The sequence below is a fragment of the Apus apus genome, chromosome 2 (assembly GCF_020740795.1).
Source record: "Apus apus isolate bApuApu2 chromosome 2, bApuApu2.pri.cur, whole genome shotgun sequence".
In the NCBI taxonomy this organism is placed as follows: domain Eukaryota; kingdom Metazoa; phylum Chordata; class Aves; order Apodiformes; family Apodidae; genus Apus; species Apus apus.
The window spans coordinates 25,521,402-25,541,178 of record NC_067283.1 but is presented as its reverse complement, the minus strand read 5'-3'; the positions used below and the strand labels follow the sequence as shown (position 1 = coordinate 25,541,178).

Below are 19,777 nucleotides of genomic sequence, written 5' to 3'. Positions count from 1 at the left end.
TATAGGTACATTATGTACACACATGGAGTTTTCACACAGCAAATTCTGTCTGCTTCTGAAGCTTCTGAATCCAAGTGCACATGGGAATGTCTTAAAAGGGTTGCTGTGGCTTTGCAAACTCTGTGGTTATTATTCTAGACTGTCAACAACCCCCCCAGAGGGATTCACTGCTTTCTGGCTAAACTCTTACTTCCTTTAAGATTACCTAAAACGACAAGAAATACTGGTTGGTTTTGAAGTGCAGTCAGTCACTTACCTTGAGCTTACTCCCATCCAGCTGAAGGAGATGCTCCCCGTTAATGTTTTGGGCACTGAATTCAGAAACATACTGTTCAAGGTTCAGGCTCATTAACCAGTTGGAAACCTGCTGCACGCTCCACTCCTGAACAGCACGACTCTGACACTGGCTGTGCTTAGGAGACTGTCCATCGTCAAGGATCTGTGACAAAAACATGATGCATTATTATTAAAAGGGTAACCTGAATGAGTAACACCATTTTTCTGTACAAACCAACATCAGAGCAGAGGTGTCTCTACTATCTTTATACTACCATATAAACAATTTCACATTGCTTTATCATATCTGTATCTAACCAGATATCTAAGAATTGGTGCAAGGTACCCAAAAAAGTCTGTCTACAAACAGAAGAATAAAAAGGAACTGGCATTCCATTTAACCCAGAGGGACTGAAATGGCCAGGTGGCACAATTAAAAAATCCTTCAAATTGGAATGTTTCTAAAGGATGCAATGAATCCTGCATTCCACTTCCCGGGCTCATTCACAGATCTTTATGATGGTGTTAATCTATAAAACAAATTTTCTGGAAAAAAGACCCCATTTTGAAGTTCAAAGTGATGACATCAAACAGCCACTCAGACTGATACCATCTATGGAAGACTATGAGATGACACAGAGGAGTGGTAAGGAACACACAGAGATCCCACAGCCTTGGCCCTACTCTCATCATGTTGAGCTGCCCAAACACTGCGCCAGGAAGGGCAGGTGGGGTGCCAGCTGCTGGGGGGAGCCCCATGTCCCTGCTCAGCCACTTTATTTCACCCAAGGGCATGCCAGTGGGACATGAAACAAAAGGTGCTCTGTCCCAGCCATGGTCAGCAAAGCAGCTGCTACAGGTTGCAGCAGCTGCTGCTGTTAGAGCAGCTTTTGCACTGGGTTACATGATGCGGGGAACTCTCGCTGCTTCTGGCTGTCCAGTTCTCAGGGCTGGGGAAAAGATGGATTAAGCACTATCTTTTCCTCCTCCTATTGCCAGCAGGAGCTCAGTGAAGCTGATGCTTGGCCTGGTGGATTTGCTCTGACAGCGACCCTTGTCGCCCTTCCGGCAAGCACTGCGATTTGTTACAGCCTTGAAAACTTAGCACAGAGGGGAGGGGAACTCAAGGCAAGGAGAGAGGAGCCAATGACATCTGTGTGTTCTGCTTGAACAAGGGGTTTGCCACACACTACCATAAAACAAACATGAATCTGCAAATGAGAGGATACATTGCCACGTGATGGTCACACAGTTCACCACAACAGCACGCTAGTATCTCACCTCATCATCAATCATATCCAGGCTCTGAGTGAGGGAGCAACAAAGAAATGGGAAAGAAAAGCATTATAGAAACAAAATACAGAACATGTAACAGCATGTAAAAGTTCAGGCAAGGGCAGCACCAAGATTTGCAAACAGATAAGGCTACTCAAAACCAAAGAGATTTCTTAAAAAAAAAACACTTCCAGAAGCAGAGAGGTTATGTTGAAAGCTCAGCACACACATGATTTGGCAGCTAAACCTGTGTCAATGAAACCTTGTTGGAATTCCTGGTCTTGACACCCTAGAGCTGGTGGAACCTTCCTGATGGCTCCAATTGCAAGAGCAAAAGCTCCTTATTTAGAGGTGAGCAACCCCTCCCCACTCTTTAATTTTTTTAAATCTCCTTAAAATAATCATTTCAGGTCTGCCAGAGAAGCCTGAGTGAAGGATTGCTGGCAGCAATGTGCTATGGGAGGCTGAAGAGCAATGCTGGTCTCATCCCCTGCAGGGGTGGTTGGGGAGGTTTCCCCTGCAGTTCTTTCTGACCTGCTGCCTAATTCGGAGGCTGAAATTTGGCAGAAATAGCAGAGGATGGAGAAAACACATCCATTTTTATAGACCTGTTCAGGCTTGGCATTTCAGAAGTGATAAGAGAGCTGAACAAGAAAATGAAAGCATTTTCAAGCATTTAACTCAATACCACTGGGAACAGGGCATTGTCACAATAACATACAAAATATAAGGGGAATGAAACTTGTTAGGGGAATGAAACTTGTTAAGAGAATGAAACGTGTTATCAAGAGTGTTAATACTAAATAAGTTGTAAATGATGACTTTGTTGTTTTCAGTAATTCATAGGATATCCAGACCTGTCTGCATTCTCCTATGATTCTTACAAATTGTTGCTCTTATTACCTGCATTAAGTAACCTCTAAACAATGGCTGGGTTTTTAGACTTGCATTTTGGCAAATGGGGTTGCACAGAACAGCTCTCATTCTTTAAATCCATACAAAGCTTGCTGGCAGTAACAGACCTAACTGTCATTAAAACAAACAAACAAAAAAGGCATAGATACTTTGAGGTGCTCCTCTTTGGAAAAAAACACTCTGGCTCCAACCTCAGATGAAAAATGTGAAAATCTTCTGGAGTGTTCATAGAAGAACAAAGGCACAGGCTTCCTGGGTCCACAAGACAAGCTGTCAGCTACTGTCCAAGTGTGCAACTTCACTGACAACTGAGTTACAAAACTAGTCTCTTATGGAAAGTATTTTCAATATATTATATGCAGCTCAATTATGTCACCAGTTTACAGGGTTAAGATTGATTTTTCAGCATTACCATTGTTCAAAAACCCTCTAGTTTGAAGTAACTGAATTAAAATCTACTGTGCAAAGCAAGCACAAATAACGCAAAGTGGATTAACACACATACGCTCTAATCGATATACATAAATTCAGGTACAAAAACACACAATTACTGCATGTACAAGTTATTATTTTAATGGATCAGGGCAAAAAATAGTCTATATGAAGGTGTCTTACATCTCAACTGTATTTACCAAACTAAATTGTATGTTTATTATCTCCAAATTGTCTCAATTACGTCTTTTTAGGGTATGTATCTACGGGTTCACATGTAGATATTTAAAATGGAAAAATGCACTGAAGTGTGTGAGGATCTAGCATCTCTCAGGAAACCAAGTGTATTCTACTTTCCTACGATAATATCACAAAACCTTTATTTCAAGTAATTAATATATGAACAAGAATAATCACAATCTAGAAACCACAATTAATTTTCTTGTCCCATTCTACTGCCTAAAAATATCCCCTTCCTATTTGAGTAGTTATCAAGCAAAATGCTATGGGAGGAAGGAAACAACTGTTTCCCACCTTAAACCATTTAATCAGCATACCTCATCTGATGACAGTGCTAAGGAGTGTGAGAGACCTGGGGGTTTGGGTTCTGCTCCTAAACCGCTCAGATCAGCTGAACTTGTGCTGCTGGGACTGAAATCATCGTTGAATGTGAAATTCTGGGGAGAAAAAGATGAGATAGAATGAATAAGCAAACTCATACATGCACCTAAAAGGAAAACCTGCTTTCTGTCTTCCAGGTTGGCATAGTTCAGGAATGATTAAATAATTTACCAAAGCAGTTACAATACACATTAGGAAGCTTAATTTTTAGCACTGTTAATATTTATAGAATTTGCAGCATTTCTACCACTGTGTACTTCAAGAAACATGTTTGCCAGCTTAATGAATAGCAAAGGGGTCCAAAAGCAATTCCCAGAATCCCTCTTAAGATGCTGGCCCTCATTCTGGAGCTAAATTACTGCTTCTGTGGGTTAATCACTAGCATTTTACTGTCCTCCAAAAATGTAGGACAAGCGTAGCACAGGCAGCAGCACAAAGAATAGGACAGAGAATTATTTAGCAGAGAGAAGTGAAAACTACTATTGAAAAAGCAAGGAGAATATCCTGTGAATTCATTTCTGAGTCCCAAATAATCTCCTAGAAAAGTGAAAGGATCCTCCATCTTTGCTTATACCTTTGGAAAAAATGAAATTGAAAGTAAAAGTGATCTTTGAATATTCAATGCTATTTACTGTACTCATAACTATAAACAAATCCTGTTTTTTCTTAACAATGCAATGATAGACATCACATCTTACAGGAAAGAACAGTGAAAATGTGCACGTATTTTGCAGGAATTCAGCAAAATTAACATCAGAAGAAGACAAAAATTATCAAGTCTTTCACATTAAAGTGAGAACCATAAAAAAGCAAAATCCATAAAAAATTAAGGACACCATTCTATTCCACTTAACTTGAACATAAAATAGATAATACAGAGACCTCTAATTTGTACTCATCTAAATGAATATCAAATTTAATTTACCTTTGACATTAAATTTTAAAAAATGGATCCAAACATCAAAATGAAAAATTACACAGAAAAGTTACCCTTTTATCCCTCTCCCAAGATATTTGACTTATCTTTCCTGAAAACAAGAAGTCTTTGAAAAATACCAAGTGTTGGTCCTCTTAGTTTTGCTGGATATCCAACACAACACTGGCACCACACTGTGCTTTAAAAGCCTGAATAGCAGTAAAGGAATTGTTATTTTTAACTGCAAACTTTACAGAGAACATAAAAATGTTTTTGTGATCAGTCTTCTTAAACCTACATTTACAATTCCTGTTCTGCTTTTCCCAACTCTTTATAGAAGAGAAGAAAATCTCATCAGCTTCATTAATATGCAAACTTTTAGCCCCCCCAGTGCTCTTAGGCCAGGAGTTTAACAGCTCCACCTCCTGTTGTGTGAAGAACATATTTTTATTTTTTAAGCATTCTGATTTTTCTTTCACCTCCATTTTGTGCAAGCTTCAGCCTTACAATGAATTTGAGTCTTAAAAATATAATTTCCTACAGGAAAAACACAAGATGGCTCAGGCTTGCTAATAATTATGGCAGTAGAAAAAAAGCCCCCCAAACCTCAACCTACTACTAACTGTGAAAGGGGGTGCCCCTCTCCCCATTTAAAAAATACTTTTATACAATGTATGTTTAAAGGCACAAATAAGATTTACATGTCTAATCCTCATCTTTCATTTTCAAAAGAAACTGGGTAATCGATTAGTTTCTCTTTAATCTTCACAGTTTTCATCTGTGGTCTTTCTCAGTCTGATCTGGACTGGTGAGCATTGTGTTGCTCACCCTACCAGGTAACGTTAAGCACAGCTATGACCTTGTGTAGCTTGGTGCACAGCAGAACTGAGGTATCACCAGCTTTTGGCACCAAAAGAGTAAGAAACGCCTGTGGAAACTGCTATTATGTACATGCATGTATTTGCAGAAAACACAGGAATTCAATTTTTAGTTTAAATTCCTGGACATAAACTTTAGAACTGAATCTATTACTTTTTACAAGACCAGTATAAAAATCAATTGCTACAAGCTGTAAGAAGATAGAGGCAGAAAAATGCTTTCCAGAAGTGAAAACAAACATGAAAAAGCTAAGTATAATACCATAACTAGGGGTTATTTAAGGAGTTACCATGCTGAAACACTCATGCACATAGAAAGGAATCACAAAGATTAATTAAATTGCAGTAGTTCATATTTACAGTTCAAGCATCTTCATACAAAGAATTAAATCCAACATCCAGCATGCATGACAAACAGATTTCATTACTGGGGAGAAAAAAGGCAGACGACTGACTGCATACAGCACCTCTTCACTTGCAAACACCTCATTTGAACATGGGTAGGTATTCCCACTATCAGTCCTGAAGAATGCAGAAAATATCTATAACTGAAAACACAAATCTAGCATTTGTGCAGTGGATCCAAATGCTAATTTCCACTGGCTACTGTTACGGTACAGCACACCACAGTTTACTGAATTAATGTACATTAAGACAGAGTAAAAAGGTAGAATGTAAAATGGTACAATGGCAGAAATGTTCTGTTCGGATGAGCTTTTACCATACAATGAACACCATGCACTGTTTATTGTAGTAGTCACATATTGGCCTTTTCTTTTTCCAGAAACATTAAGCCAATTATGCCACTCAACACAGTGGGAAGAAGGTAGTTTTTATTTTCTACCTTTGACCCTTTTTTAGCTGGACTTAAATTTTCAGAGGAAGGTTCAGTTGAGCTGGTAGGTGATGGCAGGTTGCTAGAAGAATTGGATCCCTTGCCACTCTCTCCATACCATGTGAATGGTACACAGCGTGGGAGAGAGGAGGATTGCTCTGCTAAAGATTTAGTGTTTGTTGATTTCTGCAGCATCTCTCTGGCAGTCCTGTTTAAGAGAAAGAAACAGGAATATGTGTTAGATTATCAAATACGAGAAAAAAAAATGCCAGAGGCAGTTGACTGTAACAAGAGTGACATTCCCTGTGACTGTGACTAAAGAACTGAGTGGCACGCAGCTGGTAGGAGCATGCCTGAAATGTCCTTTCAGCAAAAGTCAGTTCTTTTGATTCTTTTTCTAACTCAGCCTCTCTGAGACTAACATACACCCAGCAAATCAAGACAGATGTGTCTGTATCCATCTATGGATATGCCTCTGTTACAACAGCTAAATATGGATAGCATATTATTATCTTGATTTAAAAGTTATTAAATATGAAAATTATTAATATATAATAAGGAAAGAAACACCTATGTGTTATCAGCATATTTCTTTGTAGTAAGAAACACTGCAGTGGATAATCTGATCAAGGCAAAGGCAACAGTTATATATAAATGATTTGCTAAATATATCATGTCAACAGTATAGAATGTAAATTAAAATAACTATACAAAGTGTCTACCTCAAAGAACTTGTGCACAGGTCATATTCTCATATTATTTATATCCATGTATATATTACTGTTTCAGATCATTAAACTTCTGGTCTTAGCAGCCACCGGCAAAGTGCAGTAAATCTTCCCTCAATTTCTACCTTCTGGACAGCTTCTAAATCATTATTAACATAATCACTAGAGCTTTGTGTATTGTGAAGCCTCTTTTCTGTATGGATGAAACTGAGGTTGTCTAAGGGCCCTCAGCCATGGAAGCAGCAGAAGAGTCCTCCCTCCCTTTAGCTACATTAAGAAAGGTAGTTGTATCTGACCCAGCCCTGTACTCCCCTCTCATCCTCTAATCTTGCTTGAAAGTAGAAAGAAAAAACAAATTATGTTGCCTGAACCACTTAGCTTTAGGCAGAGGAATATATGCTGCTTATTTAAATGGGGAATTTTTAATATATGTAACATTAGTGGTAGTCTTAGGTAGTAATTCAGGATGTTATTTGCACATCCTGAGTGATATTTTTTGGCACTGAAAAGATAATGCAGGCAACATCCATCTGATAGTGTGATTAAGTCTACATCAATCCGTTGCTACAATGGACATAATTATAGCAAGTTATATAATATCTTTTGATCATCATCTTCCTTCTTTCAAAGAGCTTATGCAGCCTTGGCTGTGGAGGAAATATCCTCACATTTCTTCTGAGGCAATTCTTTCGAGTTAGTAACAAAGGAAGTGACAATGGGTGTTTAAAAAGTTACACTGAACAATAATATTCCAGTTTACAGAGGCACAGTGAAAATTACAAATGCTTATGAATTTTGACTTTGAAAGAAGTATCAAACTTTGCTCTTAGTAACTCTATCCAAACTCAGAAATATTAACAAACAATACAAGTAACTGATTTATCTAATGGTCTGTTAAGCAACTGATCTCTCTACACTGAGATACGCTTTCTCTAAGTAAGATATCTATGGGATCTCACAAATGTCTGTAACATACTATGTTGGTACAAGGAACATATCAAGTTCTTAAGAACAAGTTTACATTCATTTCCCCCACCCCATGGCTTGGTATTTAAATGCTACATGATGTTTACTACCCTGCTAAAGACACTGCTTGCCTTACAGCTACACAGAGGTGCAGAGAATTTGCTTAATAAATCTCTCCCTGTCACTAGGGAAATCCAGCAGTGAATATCTCTAACTCCAGGTCACACTGCAAGCAGACACAGGAGTGGAACCAATTGGAACAGGTTTTCTGACACCAGTGCAGAGGCGACGACTGCTGCCCAAGACCACTGAAGATCCTGCCAGATATTTGCAGGATACAAATATACAAATGTATCCTGAGACAGAATGTTGCACTTCAGTACACGGTGCCTGAGGAATTAAGTCATAACCTAAGGTTTCTTTTCCTTCTCTGATTTTATGGAGCTACACAATATACTTGTCACTGAGTCTCCATATGCATTAGACTGTTAGCAAGACTCCACAGCTACATGCTGGTTTTCCAACTCAATGATTTTCTGAGTAGTGTTCAAAGTTTGCTTTCTTCTGATAGCTCTTTTCTCATTGAGGGTTTTTTTTTGCATTGTTTTATGTGCAGAGAATTTTGGAGCTGCTATGTTCTTTCTAGGCTTTTTGAAAGTATTAAGTTTGCTTACCACTCCTAAAATTGTCTTTCATGCCTGGAACCAGGTATCACCCCCTGTAGCTATGACCTTGTCAGATTCACCAGTACATGAAAAGAGACCTTCAGTAAAAATCTACATTGGCTTTTGCAGAGAAGATTGCTTCCTGCCATTTTGAACATTTATTTATTTATTCAGAGTCCAGATACTGGTGAAGTGGTCTGATCAGATCTCACAAGGAATTCATCGTTCCTTCCCTTAGAGTTGGTGATGTGACAAATGCTGTCAGTGTTTTTCCTATCTATTTTCAACTTACAATGTTCATCTTCATAAACAAACACTTGTGAAAGCATTCCTGATATGGGTGATGTGAAGCTGCAGTGAACAGCTGCTGCCCATCCTCGGTCTGGGGGGCTTTTTCAAAAAAATACATGGAATTGTGTCAAGATTTCTGGTTCATGGGTATTAACTGACTGTGTGTGCATTTCTAGGCCAGCCCTGATAACCTATTTCTGCAATCCCATTAGTGGTTGCAAGAGTAGTAGTGATGCCACAGTATTATAAGCCCCTAAGGTATTTTTGGATTATATGTTAGTCTTTCACTAGTTAAGAAATCTAGATTTGTAAGTTCAGAAGGTTATCTCAAAGCCTAAGACTTATTTATATTAATTTAGTGGGACTGTTAATATTGTAATCTGCTAGAATGATTAGTGTTTTCCAGTGTTTCTGGCATATCCTTTCTTGCACCTTCTATCTTTTACCCTTACCTACTGCCACAGGTCACCCTCATAGCTTCTTTCTCTTTCCGCTTCTTGCCCTTGTTTGAACTCCTTCTCAACGGAGCCCTACGAAAATATTAGAAAACATCAGGAAACATCTCTGAAATTTTACTTTCAATTCTTTTAAGGAAAAAAATAAGTATTTTAAATAACAAAATGCTTACCCAAGATCTGCAAGTTTTCGCTTTAGTTTTTCTGTATGCCCTATAGTCGGGCTAGTTGTTCTTGCTGCCTGAGCACATGTGGCACCATCTAGGACACATTTGTACATGGAAGAACGTACATTATTATTTTTAATTGCTACTGATAGCTATCCCACTTTCCATCCAGAACAGTTTGTGTATTATTTTCTTAATTAGATAGGCATACATGTACACACATGTGAGTACACAATTTATTTCGGTTAGTTCTTCTAAGAAGATGGTGTGAAGAGGAATAAAATACTTTCAGAATTTGAAATCTTAATCTCATTAAGAAATCTTATTTTAATTGACGAAAAGTTAACTGTGCTTGAGTTTTAATGAATATGCAGTAAGTTGAACAACACAAAAAAATTTAGAGATAAAACATTACAGTGAACCAAATTTTAAACTTAGCAGTAGCCCCTTAAGTTTCCTTTTACAGAATTCATTTGTTATGTATGCTTTACTTCCAAAAAGTCTCCTGAAATACTTTCATCAAATTTGGAGCCAAGGGTACCTTTTACAATGGACATGCTAGGTAGTAGTAATCTGTTTATCTTGATGATCTTTGTTAATAAACATTTAACTTGAAATCCAACTATCCTGAATTTAAAAAAAAATAAATTAAAAGTAGCTTAGTTAATAAATTTGCCCTGAGAAGTCTACTAATTTTTGATCTCTTCTATGAACACTATTAAAGCCTAAGAGGAAACAGACTGTACAACCTATAAAGCTGAAACAATGAACCCGAGTCTGCAAAACATCCTGTGAAGTCTGTGTGAAAGCTAAAAGAAAACACTGCAGTTGAAAAATTCAGACAAAGATTCTGTGATTCTTAAACATAAGGAGTATTCTCAGATAACCTAGGCGAAGCAAATGAAGTTCAGTCATTCATGTCACTTGGGATTTGGTGACTTTTACAATGTGACCTGAGATCTACAGTGACTCTTCATGGAAAGCACTGCTGGGTTTGAGGATTTCTCCTACAGTAGCTGACATAAATTAAGCTCTCAGAATCAACCCCTAATACCACAGCACTATCACAGGACAGTCAGCTATGTGTACAGAACTTGGTACGTTGTTTTGTGGATAGTATTTGGCCAAGTTTTGATTCAAGTGAAAACTTAATGCACAACTGGTTCATAAGTGCAGGGAAAAGCAGTAGAATAAGCCTGTTGCAATACCCACACTCTTAAAAGCCATACTATCTACCAACATTAAGTCCTTATGTTAAAAAAACATTCAAGAACAAGTGACAAGTAACCTCATGTCAAAAAAGCAAACAAGAAAAATTAATGAAGAATGACAAAAGGAAGGAGAAGTCTCCTGAGAAGACATTCACTTCTCAGGGATGGCAAAGAGAGCTGTAGGCAATGCACACTATGCACACTCCTCTCCTGTCTCCTCTTATGGTTCCTCTTTCACCTTTAATGCATACTTCTAATTTAACCACTCTCAAAATTGCCACTTACAAAAATAAAAGTCATTATGTTTATTTTCACTCGAGTTATTCACAGGCAAGTGAAGGTTGGGGGCCAGGGGGTGGTAAGCTTGTTTGAGAAGCTTCCTAATGAAAGTAACAAAACTGTAAGGTCCACTGCTTTTGTGGTGGGCAAATAACTAAAGTTGAAGGTTTTGCTGCTGCAGTAGAAGAAACAACTTAGAGAACTCAGGAAGGACATGCAGCAGCTCCCTGGCATGGCAAATTTCTGTTCGGGCTCTTGTACCACTATACTCCCGCTCCCACGCAGCTTGGACCAGCCAAGACCCTCTGAATAATGACAATTTGCTAGGTAAAACATGCTAGCTCTAGGATGCAGTGGAGGATGGATAGGCTAGATCCCAAAACCAGCTTCAGCAGCTGAATAGATTTGAATCTAGACTCTTGCACACAAGGAGGTACACAGTGCAAAAGGGGACTTTGATCACCCTGGATGGGTGGATCTTCCCTGACTCTTTGCAGTTCTTCAGAGAGGGTAAGGGAGAGGCTGGTCCTCAGAATGAATCACATGGAAGCTGATTAATCCATCACTTTGAGCCTCAAGGAGCCAGTGTAAATAATCTGTGGCTGATGGATGTGAAAGGAGACTAGACCTAACTTTTGTGCCCAAGGTCACAAACCCGTTGCAGCTGGCCGCACATCAGCAGAATACTGACCACAGGGGTCACCCTGGCTGCCCTGTCAAAGGATGCTCTTGCACAAACCAGGCAGAACTGAAGAAAATAATCAAGAAAGAAAAAACAAAATTCCTCATAATTTTGCAGTGAAACTGATCTCCTGCCACTTCAGCTCTTCCCACAACACTGCAGGATCTCATAAAAAAAACACAGACAAGTGTGAGCTTGCTAATGCTCACTTTTGCTAATGAGAGGACAATCAATGTACACACACGCGTCCACAGATGTGCTCGTTCTACCTCTAAAAAACCCCACCTGAACACACAGAACAGACAGAATGGCCCTTTTTATTTTCTGACCTGTAAATTATTTGACAGCCAAATTAATAATCAATTAAAATAGTATGCTACCAGACATGTTGCCTAACAACTGCTTTAGGATTTGCCCCTTTTTTGTAGGGCTTTTTAAATGCAAATTTTCCACTTGAAATGAAATTGCTCTGGTTTAATTTTCATGTACTAATCAGAATCTGGAAAGCACTGGTTGTTTGCTTAATGTTCACAGTGGGGAAAGCATGATGCCAATATTTAGACAGATTATTTTTCAAACCTAAATTGGAAAGAGTGATAGAGTGGCTAGAATATAATACCCTATTCCTTATGCTACAAGGCTAGTCTCCACTGAATTTTTACCAATGTATTTTACATACATCAGTTGGAAAAGCAGGATTTATGACTTCACTGGTACACCAATCACCCATTCAAGCTTTAGTATGAGCTTGAAAGTCACATTCTTATGTTCATACTCTTATTTTTACTTACAAGATATAATACAACTTACAAAATGAATATAACTTTGATTCATTATCATACAACTATCAACTATGCAATTAGACTAGTAATTTTAGAACCCATGTAAAAATGCTAGCATATATTAACCTATCCTGATCTATTAAAAAAAACTTGATTAGTCTTAGGAATCTGTGTGAAATCCCTGTAGGAAGATGAAGGAAAAAGAGGTTGTGAATCACCGGTTTATTTTCAGACACACAGACAAATAAATATCCTCAACAAATTGTTCTTTGCAGTTAATTTAAGTAAGCCAAAGTCTGTTATGAATCTAACCAGATCTATTCCTGCAGTCCTCACTTCTAAACCATTTTTATAATGTATTTTAGCTAATGTGACAGTTAGAGAATGCAAGGTGCATAGTTAAGAACGCTGAAGTTGTGTAAAATGCTAATTTTGACTTCACAAGGCATCTGAAAAGCAGGGCTCAATATTCTGTGCCATATTGTATTGTTAATGCATTTAATAAACCGGTATCTAAGATACGTACCTGACCTAGGAATGACTGCATCATATTTTATCCAGCTTACATTTAAAGAAGCTGAATTAAATAAATAACAATGTGGGCAACCTCCCCTCCAAATTATTAATATATTTTTTTCTGTAAAAGAAAAGTCTCCTAGGCACTAACCTCTTGTTTAGTGTAGACTATGCCACCTCTCAGCCATTAAAAGCTACAAACCATTATTCTTGCATTACACTCCTTTCTCCACCACCCAAAAAATCCCCTCTAGCAGTGCCAAAATCACATAATTCAAGTAAGTACACTGTGTTTAGCATGCTTCTGGTACAGGAAAGTCCCAAGGTCCAATAATTTTTGTTGTTGTTGTTGTTGTTTTGTTTTTAAACAAAATACAGTATTTTCTTATAGGCAATTTCTCCCTAGCTATTTTCAGTGAGTTCTAAGAAAGAAGAAAAAAATAGAATCATCATAGAATGGTTTTCGTTGGAAAGGAAGCCATTACCAAACTGATTTTATATTTTGTTGTTTTCTTATACCGTCATATAAGGTGATCGGTAATTTTTTTTACTTCCAGGTAGGCAAAATAAGTTACGAGATTATGGCCTTCTAGTAGCTAACGTCCTACTACACAACAGAAGTTTATAAAGTAGATTTAAGTGAGCAAAATTATGTATCAATTTATTGTAAAAAATAGTAATACCTTTATACTGTAAAATTTTCCTGCCAGCTGGGTGATGCAAAGGAGATGCTTCAGAGCTGTGCCCAGATTTTGAAGGAGAGGAAAGTGGAGTGTCTCCCCGAGCATGTGGGGGAAGGACACCTCCTTTGCGGTGCTGTCCTTCTTCTTGGTTTTCAGTTAGGTTGTCAAGTGAGATTGCTGCACTGCTAGCCACAGGGGAGAGGGAGGAAGCACCAGAATCTGATGCTGGTGAGGATGCTCTCATGCAAAAGGGCAGTGGTGATTTTGAAATGTGCATGGGACTACTGTAACTGTTTGACGGCTGTTGGTATAAGAGATTATAAAGCAGGTTATACCATTTAGTAACCAATCAGAGCAAGGTTTACTTTGAACATGCAATTCTTTTATTCATTATTTAGCCTTATATTTGTATGAAATGCTTTAACAATACATGCTATTACCTTTTGATACCACACACAGTGTTGTTTATTGATATTTGCTTTCAGACAGAAGTTGGAATAAGACAAAACAACGAGTGAATATCGTATCAACTGTGTTAACAAGTTAACAAATAGAGGAATGCACAATTCAAATTCCTTTCACCTCCTGCATAAATGAAAGGACCCACTCGGCATTATAAAGCACACATAAATCAGGAAGCCCAGGATTCCTGTTAAAAAAAAAAAGCCACAAGAAAAAAACACAACAAAACAGGTGTGTTGACTCAAAAGAGACTGGACTTGCACATCACTCAAGGTTATACATAGCATACTGGCCACAGAAGGATAAATACTGCCTGTGCTACGATGACAGGACAAAGACAGAGGATAAAATTACTTACAGGGGCAACCTAGCACTCCATAGGAAGCCTGATAGAGAGGGTAGAGTCCTTCTCACCTTTCGTTCAAGGCTGTCCTCTCCATCAGTTGAACTGATGCTGTCATACAGCCTTGTTCTAGAAGGCCTCTGTCGCTTGTTCTTCACTGAAAGCTGAGCTCGAGTCTTCAGAGCTTTGGAGTCCAGTCTCTCTGTTTCTGGCACTGCTTCATTGAAATCTGTATGGACATAGGATTTGATGCTATTTAACAGAAGAATCTGACTACTTTTTCCTAAGACAGTGCCTGCAATTGTGAGTACATGCACTTTACATCTTTTACTTGTACCTGTATCTTTGTAACTGTTTAAGTACACACAGAGAGTGATACAGGTTGTACCCGAACAATCAGATAGCCAACCATTTGTGATTGGATTGCTTTACAGGCAGCCTTCCACAGGATTATGACACAAGTGTTAAACTCATTCCTTTGCACCTCCAGTGAAACAGGTTGCTTCTTCTATCACACTGTCAACCTCAGGAGGGGAGAGCAGAGAGGAATCCCAATTCTTCCCTGGATTGTTTTGTTCAAAGTTCTATGTGACAATACAAATAAGGTGCCCCTGTTGCTCCCCTCCATCCATCTGCAAGTAAAAGCATCTTTTTATTAGCACTTGTCAGTCTCACTTGTTACATCCTCCCTTGCCACATAGTCCTTTGAACCTTTGAACTCTGAAGTAAAACATCTCTGTCAGCATCAACCATTGTGGTCCCTCTTACAAAGAGATTTATATGAGTGACCTAACACAAATACAGCCTTGTCTCACTTGCACTTGGATCACACCAGAAGACACTGCCAAGCCCCTTTCATTAACCAGAAGTCAAGGGGATGCAATCATTACTGTGATTGTCACCATCTACTGCAGTTGTCTGGTTTCAACTTTCCAACAGCAACACACTTGGGCAAAATCATTAGCAAGGCAGTGTTACAGCTTTTCAGGAAGAACCACGAGTGCTGAAATGTATTTTCACTGCAACCAGCTGTTAGTGATGTTGCATAAAGTTTATCATGACAGTGAAAATGAAATTAATCCATCCAGAAGGTCCAAGAAAAGTACTCTGAATCACAGCTGCTCAAGGCAGAAATGGGAAGGCCATGAGCTGTACAAGAGCAAAGGGACTCTGGTTCTCCCTGATTAGAAAAACTACTATATTGTGTGGATATAGTATATATATATATAATATATATATATAAATATCCATATTTGTATAGATATATAGTACATATTTTCTGCTGGAAAAATGATGAAAACCTACTTCTTTTGTTTTAAATGGAAAGGAGTTTCAGATCTTTCCCTTTTCATCTACTGCCCAAATACCGTTGTGTGATAAATGGAGAAATATTTAATATAAAAAATGGAACAATGAAACCATCTTACCTGCCTAGGTTCAAAGCCACTGTATTCCTGAATGTCCTGTGAGCAAAGTATACTAAATGTTTTATATATGACATAGAGCCAAATAGAGCCACCATAACTGCACTTTTCTTAGCTATCAATCATCCACTCAAAATGGAATCTGAGCATTTCAACAAATGTAACATTTTACAAAGCCGCAGGAAGACAAAACACATTTTAAAAGGTGTTTTTGCATTTTACACCAACAGGGAATAGATTCTTTATGGTTTTACCTTTCTTTCCCCCCCCCCCCCAATCCTCATAGTACAAATTAAACCAGAATCCACTAGACTTACTTATTTGTCTAAGTACTGCACCCACAGAATCACAGAATTGTTCTTGTTGGGAAAGATTTTTAAGATCAACAAGGCAATTGTTAACCTAACTCTACTGAGTCAGTGCTAAACCAGGTCTCTGAGCACCACATCTACATGGCCTTTAAATTCCTCTAGGGATGGTGATTCAACCACCTCCCTGGGCAGCCTGTTCCAGTTTAGCAACCCTTTCAGTCAAGAAGCTTCTTCTAATATCCAATCTAAAACTCCTCTGGCACCACTTGAGGCTGTTTCTTCTTGTTTCATCACTTGTTACTTGGGAGATGAGACCGATTTCCCTCTCATTCCAACTTCCTTTCAGGGAGTTGTAGAAAGCAATAAGGTCTCCTCTCAGCCTCCTCATCTCCAGACTGAACACCCCCAGTTCCCTCAGCCACTCCTCATAAGACTTGTGCTCCAGATTCTTTTCCAGCTCTACTGTCCTTCTCTGGGCTCGCTCCAATACCTCAACGCCAGAGGTATTCCTATTTAACAGAAAAAGGAAGGGCTAGGGAAATCTGTTGAAAACCCTGAATAAGACTAGTATGGCCCTAAAGGTTAAAAAGAAAAGTCATATATGGCCAAGAGAAAAACAGGTACGTGCTTGGTGGCTGCTCCAACAACATAGTAATTCCTATTCTTATGACATCAGTGTGCAGCTAAATAACAAAACAAGTGCACTCCCAAGGCTCTCACAGGCTGCATCCCCCTCCCCCCCACCCACCAGCAAGGGGCCTGACAGAGCCATAACAAACTGATTAATTAGAAGCTGATCTTACAGACATTTTTGCTTTAAACAAATATAAACAGAGACCTCTTAGCCTCACTGAAGCCAATGAAGAAACTCCGACCAACTTGAGCAAAGCTGAAATTTTTCCCATTGCTTTCCATGGCATCCAGACCTTCAGTCTCAGAGAATGTGATTTCACTAAGGTGGAACCACTCAGTGACCTACCACCACCAAAATGGAAAGCTTTTGCTCTCCCTCATGCTGTTCCAACCCTTTCTGAGAGACACCCTCCCAACCTCTCCAGGATTTCGACTGTAGCTTCCTGATTCAAATTATTGACCCAGGAGAAACTATCCAATTTTGGCCTGATACTCCAACCTTTTCCCCTCTTAGATCAGTTTTCTGTTGTTTCAGTGAATCAGTGTGTGCACAGAAGTGTGTAAGTGCTGGAAGAGGGTAATGGAAGAGGCAGAACCAGGCAGCTGGACAAAGGCAGGGATGGTGTAGAGTCTCCCATTTCAACAGTAATGCAAATGTATCAATTGAGAAATATAATTTGAAAGTACTGACATGCAGAGTTTTAATGCCTTACGACTCTTCAAATTTTTAGGAAAAAATTCACAAATTATTTTTTTTTAAATGTAGAAATTCCTGGATTTCAGCTCTTGAGCCACAAGTATGTGTTGACATTGTTACAACAGTACGTGTAACCATGATTCTTGTGAGTCAGGTAAAGGAAACACACTTTCTTCTCCTAATGCAAACTGCTGACAGTACTTCTGTTAAGAGGATTTTAAGTATTAAATAAACACTTATTTAGTCTCTATGTCAAAAAATACAGATTTTCTTGTCATCCTGACAACTCCTTCTGAACTTCAGAGATTTCAGAACAATAAACACTTGCTAGAAAGAAATAGCTCTGTGAAGCTTCAGGGAAATCAATTCCACAAGGTCTGCAGATCACCCGAATACCATTTCAACAGGACTACTTCTTTTATACACATACTTTGTGTATAATGTAATTAATATTGATCTTTCTGTAGAGCAATATTCAGTTGGGTTCACACATGAAATAACTGCTAAATATCAATTTTAATAAAACATCTCCGTGCTTGCTAGAAATTAATTTACTTGGTAATGTAATGTATTTTTTTCACCAGAATAACAAGTAATACTATAGCTTACTGAAAATTAAAATCTGTACAGGAACAGGGTCTGGTGCTCCCTTGTCAGAATCCAAACACCTACAAACCTCTGATTTCACAGAAGTTACTAAACACATGGTAAGTATTGCTCCTGCACCAAGCAATTTTGTTCCACGGCTGAAGACCCAAAACGTGCTTTAATTCTGCATGTACTTTAAGAGTGAGGAGCCATTTTACAATCACAGAACTAAAGCTGTGGAAATAATTTAATTATGTGTGTGTTTTCACTGGCACAGCCTGAAAAATGGGATTTATCCTTTCTGTGCAAAACAAGTAAAGGCTACAGTCACCATGCTGACAGCACCTATCCAGATCTCTGTTGCCACAAATTGCTTCGGCTCTTTGGTGATGTAGAACAAAGTCTTACAAGTTTATGTTGTAAATCCAGCTGTGCTACAGCTGAATAGGATTTTTAATTAATGTGCTAAGAAAGAATTGGCATTTTATTCACAAAAGGTTCCATCCTGAGAAATGGTGAGTGCCACCTACATGGTTCCTTTTGATGCCTGTAACAAGGTGAGATCAGAACCTGCAGAGATCCATTCAAAATGATAGATTTAACATTGTTTTTCTCATTCTGGTGACTTTGTTCTTGTTTGATCTTTGGTGGCTGGGTAATTAAAGACAGATTTAGGAACACAAGAGAAAATACAATTTGGTCCTACTTAGTTAACATAACAGAAGCATTGAATTAAACCTAACTGTTGATGACATCCCACTGAAAGCTTTAGGAAATCAATAACAATCTTTGCTTTATTAGCACTTAGTCACTTCCATTTCTTTAAGAATATATATTGTACAGCTATTCTGGGACTCTATATTGGCATTATTTGGTAGAACCCTGGTACAGTTGTCATTAGATACTAAATTTCAGAAAAATAACAACATCTCCACATTATGAATTGTTTCTTTTAAATCTTAAATTGTAACCATGCTATTTACATACATATTGATATAAGTTATGGTTTGGTTCAAACAAACCTTGATTTAAGCCATCCAGGCAGGACACTTGCTTGGTATCTAGATTTTCCACTGGGTCTCCTCTAGAGACTTCTCCAAAAGATGTCTGCCTTTCAAAAATGTTGTTGTTGTTGTTAACCTGGCTCCCGTTTTGCTTCATGAGCCTGAAAACTTCTGCTTCCAAATCTCGTATCTGAAAGAAATACAACACAGTGTTACCCGTAAGACACACACACCCCTCTGCAAGATACAGGGTTTTCCAGAATATCAGACAGAATTGTCTCATTCAACAAATATGAGAGTAAGTACTACTTACACGAGCTTGTAAGCCTTGGACCTCTGCAAGGTGTGCTTTTTCCAAATCTTCTATTTTCTTTCGTTCAGCTTCCTGGCGTTTGATGAAGTCAAGTTCTCTTAGGGGAAAAAAAATAAGATGTATTTGCTGTCATCAAATCAATCAGATTCAAACAGGAAATAAAATGTTCTGATATATCTTAAGCTATGCATCAGAAAAATCTGTCCTTAACAAATATTTTATTACTAACCTAGTAAGAAGTATGAAACTGTAATTAGGATAAAAACCTAAATAACTACATAATCTAGGTGAATATGCTAGGAGAATTTACAAAAATGGTAAGAGGAATTTATCTGAAAAAAAAATCTCAGTTGTTTTAACTGATAATCAGAACAGTTAAACTAATTTTTTCATCACCTGTATTTACAATTAAAACAACAGTAGCTTAGT

The 19,777-nt window shown here is 38.2% G+C and overlaps 1 protein-coding gene across 4 annotated transcripts in view; it reads right to left on the bottom strand.

Annotated features, from left to right (window-relative positions):
• Positions 1-19,777, bottom strand: part of PPP1R9A (protein phosphatase 1 regulatory subunit 9A) — a 140,307-nt gene that overhangs the window by 7,104 nt on the left and 113,426 nt on the right. Inside the window, exons 10-19 of one of the 4 annotated variants that reach the window (XM_051612595.1) lie at positions 19,349-19,445; positions 19,054-19,225; positions 14,450-14,607; positions 13,574-13,874; positions 9,427-9,514; positions 9,251-9,328; positions 6,158-6,356; positions 3,456-3,575; positions 1,558-1,581; positions 257-439 (exon numbers count right to left, since the gene is read on the bottom strand). In XM_051612595.1, coding sequence (XP_051468555.1) covers positions 257-439; positions 1,558-1,581; positions 3,456-3,575; positions 6,158-6,356; positions 9,251-9,328; positions 9,427-9,514; positions 13,574-13,874; positions 14,450-14,607; positions 19,054-19,225; positions 19,349-19,445 — 1,420 coding nt within the window. The remainder of the gene's footprint in view (positions 1-256; positions 440-1,557; positions 1,582-3,455; positions 3,576-6,157; positions 6,357-9,250; positions 9,329-9,426; positions 9,515-13,573; positions 13,875-14,449; positions 14,608-19,053; positions 19,226-19,348; positions 19,446-19,777) is intronic. The other 3 variants (XM_051612596.1, XM_051612597.1, XM_051612598.1) reach the window with 3 other exon arrangements.